Raw genomic sequence first — 7,086 nt, 5'->3', positions numbered from 1 at the left:
TGTCGTCAGATCGTGAGAACCAGCACGTCAGCTTCAGTGGTTCCAACTTCATTTTGAAACTGGGTAAATCCCCTACTTTCTTGAAATTTGCTTAATTCCCAGAGGAATTTTCCGATGTTACATACTAATTGGTAGGTAGCCGCAGCGCAGTCGGTCATGCTACGAAAAAGGTGCTCAAATACAAATTAGAGACCGGACTTTACGCATTTATGTAATTGCCTGTGCCACTATTCACTGTAAATCAGTCCCTCTTTGATCGCCAAGAGTTGGTGAAACTGCGGGGTGGGCGGTGACGCTTACTGGCGACAGCGTATAAAAGCATTCTTCTCGATCGACGAAGGCATTAGTTAAAGCAAACACATCGGTTGAAAGAGTCAAGGAAGTCAAGGAAGCTTAACGCAATGCTTAAAATCGTATTAATATCTGTTCTGATCGTGGCTGCCTCAGCTATGCCAAGTGGTACGTATATATAATTATATCGATATACCCTGTTTTTGTCCCGAAAAGAATGCAATATTTTCGCAATTATGCATGGATAGTTGATCTCATATTTTTATGGATTCAAGCGCTTGAACGTGTTGCTCGTTCCCCTCATCGCCTTCGCGGAGGAATAGAATTCAGTGGTTCTCAAGCTGAAAGCTTCTCAGGTGGATATGGTGGCGGATATGAACGGTATCCAGGTGGATACGGAGGATCTCCAGACGGTGGATACGGAGGATACCCAGGCGGAGGATACGGAGGATACCCAGGTGGAGGATACCAAGGATACCCAGGCGGAGGATACGGAGGATACCCAGGCGGAGGATACGGAGGATACCCAGGCGGAGGATACGGTGGATATCCAGGACACGGTGGTCGCGGCGCCGGCGTGGATGGTTCATCCAGTAGTGCAAAATCCTTCGGCGTGGGCATTGAATTCAAAAAGTAATTGCGCGACCCAACGTTCTAGCCATCGGTGTGAGTGGCTCACTTTATGTGTACTTAATCTGACTTGGCAAGATTATAGCTGAAAATGTTTTTATAAATGTGTACATAACTACATATGTGTACCTACTTGAACGTAACAGCTGGGGATCAAAACGAAATATTCATGTTCAAATTCCGATGCATCGTGAGAATGAATGTATATCACTTAGAATAGATGTATAATCTAATAGACTTGACAGTATTTTTCGATGATGACCTGTAATTTTTCAATGAAGAGAAATATATTTCTTTTATCGAGAACCTTCTAATTCACATTAATTTCGTTGCCTGAATGGAACAACATTAATTGCGACCATCTTAAGCGGTAGATTTGTCCGTTCATTTAATGCGATGAAAATTAAAAATGGCATCGTGGGTTTTTCCGTTCAGTTTGCAAAATGTGTGCACTGTACGACGGTATAGAGCGAGCCACGCTTGGCAGTATTAAAAGTCGGTCAGAAGTATAGTATAAATATTTGTAAACTGAAGGACATTCCATTAGTAGCTGGTAAACATTTCAACTCAGTAAATAGAATGTTTTAATTTGTACCTGAATTTCGGCGGCGGACCCTGTCAACCGAACCACAAACAAACTACCGGCAAGACTCTCGCCGCAGACCTAGGACACCCCGTAGTTAAATAACCGCGTTACCTAGGCTCAAAAGTCCTGTGCAAACATATCGGAAGTAAATTTAAACCTTGGTCAACGAATTTGTACTCGTTTCAGGAAGGCGTTACTCACGTGGATACCGCAAAAATTGAAAGGGTGTAGCGATACTGGTGGTAATAAAAATTTTCCCACGTGATATGGATACGTTTCAATTTTTCTGTCCATTTAACAACACCGCCACTTTTAGGTGCGCAGTTTGATTCCGGGTGAAGTCATATTTCAACCCGCAATTAGCACCCGACAGTTATCGAGATTAGCTGGCACGAAACCCTTTGCGTAAAAGATTCATATTTTTTTCAGTAGCTCGAAATCTGTCCATTGATCACGTTGATTGTGTCGCCGAAATTACTTCACGCTCAATATACAGTTTTCTGACGGTTAAAGTATTTTCCTACTCAAAATGTGCCTTGAGACATAAACCGACGAGTTTGAGTCATCACGCAATATTAGCTATAATACAAATTCATTAAGATTCGATAATTCGATCACCTGGGCAATCTATTTAATAATTCGTCACGAGTTTTTTCTAATAAATATCCATAATACCTGTCCCCTCAAAGGTAAGTAAAAAATCGGTCCGACGATCGAGGCATCGAAGGCAAGAAAGTACAATTGGTTTAAAAAAAACCTTTACTCTGTAATAAGTATTTTTCAAAGACGATGCAAATCAGCAAAGTTTTTCTCAGTAAAATCAGAGCGTGCAATACCTGTAGAGTACGATATAACGTGCAGGTACGATAGCAAGCCACAAAAATGAAACAACGTCGCGCTAAAAGGAAGCATTTGAATAATTTCGCGGAGTGACGAATCCTCGGATGTTTATCGCGTTATCAAACGGGGGGGGTCAGTAAATTTTTTTGGAGACAGGCACGCCTCGATAACAAGCCTCCCTCCCCACCCCTCGACCTGCAACAGGGTATATTAGCTCACGCGGTGTTGATAGCGTGGCGTGTCCGCACCTCGTTCTGAATATTTATCACCCGCCAGGGGCTCGCATTCTCGTAACGCTCAGCGCGCTTAACCCTCACCCCGTCAACGGCGGCGCCCCGACGCTTCGCCGACGCTCGCGATGCCCCCAAACGCTGACCCGTCGACTCTACGCATCGCCATCACACCCCCGGTTCACGTGTGTACGAGCTGTTGTATCTACGGTCGCTGCTGTTAACGCGCTAGCCTCGAATTGATCAACTGGTAAAACTTCCAGTCGATCGCAGTTTTCCATTTCCGTTCAAAATTGAGACGACGCGACGGCAACTCAATGACGGAAATTCAATGAACGCAAATGAAACGGGTTTGTTGAATTGGCCCTTCCTGTGAAAAATATTTAACGTACGTAGAAAGTAGAAGAGTTGAAAATAACGCGATATTATTTTTTCTCTTTGCGAGTAAACGAAAATTGAAGCAAATACAGCAGATGAAAAATTACAGGAATATAACGTCAGCCTGAAAAGTATATCGACATGTTACAAAATCAGTGATCCTCAGTTTCCGATTGTACAAACATCCGCAATTATATTTTTTGACGACGATACAGAAATACGACCCAGTTACTGTATTTTTCTATTTTCCATACGCGTACAAGAATAGGACAACATGATTGCATTATAGTACATCAATGAAATTACACACATGATTCTTGTATACTGGTACACTGTTAGTAAGGCGGTATTAAATGTGCCAACGGAAATATTTTCCAAAAGTTTCCACAGTTTTGGTGTTGATTTCATCATCGTTAGGTATCAAAAAGGGAAGAATTTACGCCTGTAGCTGTGGCGTTGAATCTTACTCAAAACGATGTAGACTTTCATCGAGACCGCAAATATACAAACAGTGTACTCATTCCGCTTCCATTGCGACTTCGATTCAACGTAGAATCGATTAACAACCAGCGGCAAGAAGCCACCCTTACTGCAAATCGTACATAAGCCCATCGCAGTTATAATTTTCAAAAAACAGAGAGCCCGGAATGCTAGCGGATGTTTGTAACGGGGTTAAGAGCCAACATGGCAGCGTTATCGCGGGAGTTGGACGGGGGTTTAGTGGGAGGTACTGGAGCCGTGGGGAATGAGCAGAAAAAAGCTAGACCGGGTAACGCGGAGCCAGGCTGGAGGGTCGCACTATCAGAACGGCACGCGACTTTCGATTCATTCCAAGGCCCGCCAGCCCAGCGCTTTGTTTCAACTGGAACTATTTTTTTTTTCACGATCTCTTTTTTTCCCTTTCGCGGTGCCGCGCCGGTAGAACGGTAGAATGCAAGCAACAACGGAGAGCTTTCATATCTTTAATTCACGCCGCAGAGTCTGGGATGTTAAGCCCTGAACAAAGGGAACAACGTTCCCGACATGCGGAGTTGTGCATTCGATCGGGTATCGATCGGCTCAGGACGTTGGCAAGTCGCCGGAGTTAATTGGGACCCCAGTAAGCCTCGAGCCGTCTTTTGGAAAGCCGGGTGTTCCTGGTTCTTGGAGCTCCGGGTATCGTCGGGCACCCTGGGGCTGTACAACGTGGCAGAATCAATTTGGAATTTGCATGATTGCGGAAAAGTAACCTTTGCCTTACGTTATACGTGTACTCCTGCAGCAGATGGCGTATGCCAACTTAATTACCTCGGTAGAGGACGGCGACGGTATCGTTTCAACCACGACAGGATCGTCGGGGTCACATAATGCGAGCACATAGTGTATACATTATGTACCGGTATTTTTTCTCATCTCATTCAACGAGCGAACTGGGTTGCTTTATCGTTCGATCAAGATCGTGACATCGGCTGTAGCTCTGAGCTAATTGATAATTACCGAGCAATTTGTACGCGGTAACTTTGTCCTAAAGAGCAGCGACGAATGTTTGCTCCGCGGGGAGGTGTAGTGATGAAGAATTTAAGAATAGACCTTTCTGAACGACGCGCGTCCTTGGATCTCTGAGTCAAAATGTTGAACTTTGGCGCTGCAACACACGAGGATTTTTACAAAAATCCGCCCCAACTTCGTGTGGAACATTTGCAATAGTAGAAACGAATGTGATATACGTTTGAACAAATTTTCCCGGAACGAGGAAGTGAAGCTACTTTAAAAATATGCTTGCATTTGACAAACTCAAGTTTGATGCTACCTGTCTCATATTTCAGTGAAGGTTTCAATATTAAGGAGAACCAAATTGTTTTTGAGTTTTGAGAAAATCTCAAGGTAGGTATATAGTAGTGTGGAAATTCGATGTGGAGGTTGAGATAAGGAAAACCTTTAAGGGAGGACGCGTGCGACGTGTGACGTGCAAGGTGTTATAGGTATACACATCCGCCGGCATTTGTTTTAACAAACAAAATGAGCACGCGTGAAGTCGGAGGGCAATACACACTTTCACGGCTGACATTATTTAGAGTTTCCCCAAATGCACGGCTGCCCTGAATTATTCAGATTCACCCCCGCGTTAATATTCACCCACGCTTCCGCCAAAGGTGCTGGAATCGTTTTCACAAAGGGACTAAAATATCGCCTTGTCATTCACTACAACGCGCGCCTGCAGTGTGTAGTGACTTAAAATTTCATAAATATTGCCTTCACGTATTTGCATGTTATATTCAAGCCACGAGTCACAACGGTTCAAAGTTAGCGCCGTACCTACCATCCGTCCTCGCGACTTTGCCATGAGTGTAATCATCACCATCATCGTGATAATCACCTCCTACGAATACAGTTATGTGATTAACTATGCCGGGCTTGTTTATTTACGAGACATAGGCTTGTTTGCCCACAATTATTATATACTAATTCTTTTTCCAATCGAACCAAACAGTAGGAGGTAAAAGTAACGCTTGGGGCGATCATACGTGACGTGAGCACGAAACATGTTTATGGATGTATTTTCAAAGAACGAGAACCGTGTGCACGTAATGCAATCAATACGTACCACGGATTGACTGCCAGTGATTAATCTCATCTACGACTCTGGGGTTCAATACTATTCTATTTTATTTTTTTATTTGACATGGAAAAATTTTTAATTACGACTTTTTTCATTTTCTCTATTAATTTGTTTGCTGACCTGTTCGGTGAAGCTGCGTAATAACTGGAGTCGTTGTACTCCCTCTGTTCAAATGTGAATAATTTCAGCTGAAAATTCAAACTCTCTCTTGAAGTCGCGTCGAAAGCCGCAAGCAAATATACATACGGGTAAGGGCGTCCCATCCGCGAACGTTGCACTTGCGAAATCAGTCATCTATTTTACGTCCGACATGTTAATCCACTGTAGTTGCGTCGAATGAAATTCACTGATAATCTACTCTAGTAAAATGACTCACAATAATTACTTGTTGACACGTGGTTATCGTGCTATCGTCAGATCGAAAGAACTTGCACATCAGCTTTAGTGATTCCAACTTCATTTTGAAACTGGGTAAGCCCCTACTTTCTTAAGATTTGTTTATTCCCCAGAAGAATTTCCCGATGTCACATACTAATTAGCGGTTAGCCTCAGCGCAGTCGGTAACGTTACAAAACAGGTGCTCAAATACCAATTAGAGACCGGACTTCACGCATTTATGTAATTGCCTGTGCCACTAGCGGGTTGGCCATAGATTCACTGTAAATCAGTCCCTCTTTGATCGCCAGGAGTTGGTGAAACTGCGGGGTGGGCGGTGACGCTTACTGGCGACAGCGTATAAAAGCATTCTTCTCGTTCGATGAAGGCATTAGTTCAAGCAAACACATCAGTTGAAATAGTCAAGGAAGTCAAAAAAGCTTAACGCAATGCTTAAAATCGTATTAATATCTGTTCTGATCGTGGCTGCCTCAGCTATGCCAGGTGGTACGTATAAATAATTATATTTGCAATAATGAAAAGAATGCAATATTTTCGCAATTATGCATGGGTAGTTGATCTCACATTTTTGTGGATTTAAGCGCTTGAACGTGTTGCTCGTTCCCCTCATCGCCTTCGCGGAGGAATAGGATTCGGTGGTTCTCAAGCTGAAAGCTTCTCAGGTGGATATGGTGGCGGATACGGAGGATATCCATACGGTGGATACGGAGGATACCCAGTCGGAGGATACGGAGGATATCTAGGCGGAGGATACGGAGGATACCCAGGCGGAGGATACGGAGGATACCCAGGCGGCGGATACGGTGGATATCCAGGATACGGTGGTGGCGGCTTCGGTGTGAGTGGTTCATCCAGTAGCGCAAACTCCTTTGGAGTGGGCATTGGATTCAGGAAGTAATTGCGCGACCTAACGTTCTAACCATCGGAGTATCGTACACAGTTTACGCAGAATGAGTGACCCACTTTATGTGTGCTTAATCTGACTTGGCAAAATTATCGCTGTTGACTGAAAATGTTTTAACGTATGTGTACCTACTCGAACGTAATTGTTGGAGATCAAAACGAAATATTAATGTTTGAATTCCACTGAAAATAGATGTATAATCTAATAGAATTGACAGTATTTATCAGGAGAA

General features: G+C 43.5%; 2 protein-coding genes across 2 annotated transcripts; both read left to right on the top strand.

The window, feature by feature from the left end:
* The first annotated feature begins 401 nt into the window (after nucleotides 1–401).
* LOC124180717 (glycine-rich cell wall structural protein-like) lies at nucleotides 402–928 on the top strand. The gene is made up of 2 exons (XM_046566463.1): nucleotides 402–459; nucleotides 567–928. Exons 1-2 carry the CDS (start codon nucleotides 402–404, stop codon nucleotides 926–928), a joined length of 420 nt encoding a protein of 139 aa, XP_046422419.1.
* A 5,450-nt stretch (nucleotides 929–6,378) lies between these two features.
* Nucleotides 6,379–6,848, top strand: LOC124180716 (glycine-rich cell wall structural protein-like). Its single transcript, XM_046566462.1, has 2 exons — nucleotides 6,379–6,436; nucleotides 6,532–6,848. Exons 1-2 carry the CDS (start codon nucleotides 6,379–6,381, stop codon nucleotides 6,846–6,848), a joined length of 375 nt encoding a protein of 124 aa, XP_046422418.1.
* Nucleotides 6,849–7,086: the final 238 nt, after the last annotated feature.

The sequence above is a fragment of the Neodiprion fabricii genome, chromosome 4 (genome assembly GCF_021155785.1).
Source record: "Neodiprion fabricii isolate iyNeoFabr1 chromosome 4, iyNeoFabr1.1, whole genome shotgun sequence".
Taxonomy (NCBI): Eukaryota; Metazoa; Arthropoda; class Insecta; order Hymenoptera; family Diprionidae; genus Neodiprion; species Neodiprion fabricii.
The sequence above is the reverse complement of the archived record's forward strand: the minus strand, read 5'-3'. Positions and strand labels throughout refer to the sequence as shown.

Coding starts and splice junctions, on each gene's coding strand:
- LOC124180717 (XM_046566463.1), top strand. CDS start 402: ATGCTTAAAATCGTATTAATATCTGTTCTGATCGTGGCTGCCTCAGCT. Junction 460..566: donor TGCCTCAGCTATGCCAAGTG/GTACGTATATAT, acceptor TATGGATTCAAG/CGCTTGAACGTGTTGCTCGT.
- LOC124180716 (XM_046566462.1), top strand. CDS start 6,379: ATGCTTAAAATCGTATTAATATCTGTTCTGATCGTGGCTGCCTCAGCT. Junction 6,437..6,531: donor TGCCTCAGCTATGCCAGGTG/GTACGTATAAAT, acceptor TGTGGATTTAAG/CGCTTGAACGTGTTGCTCGT.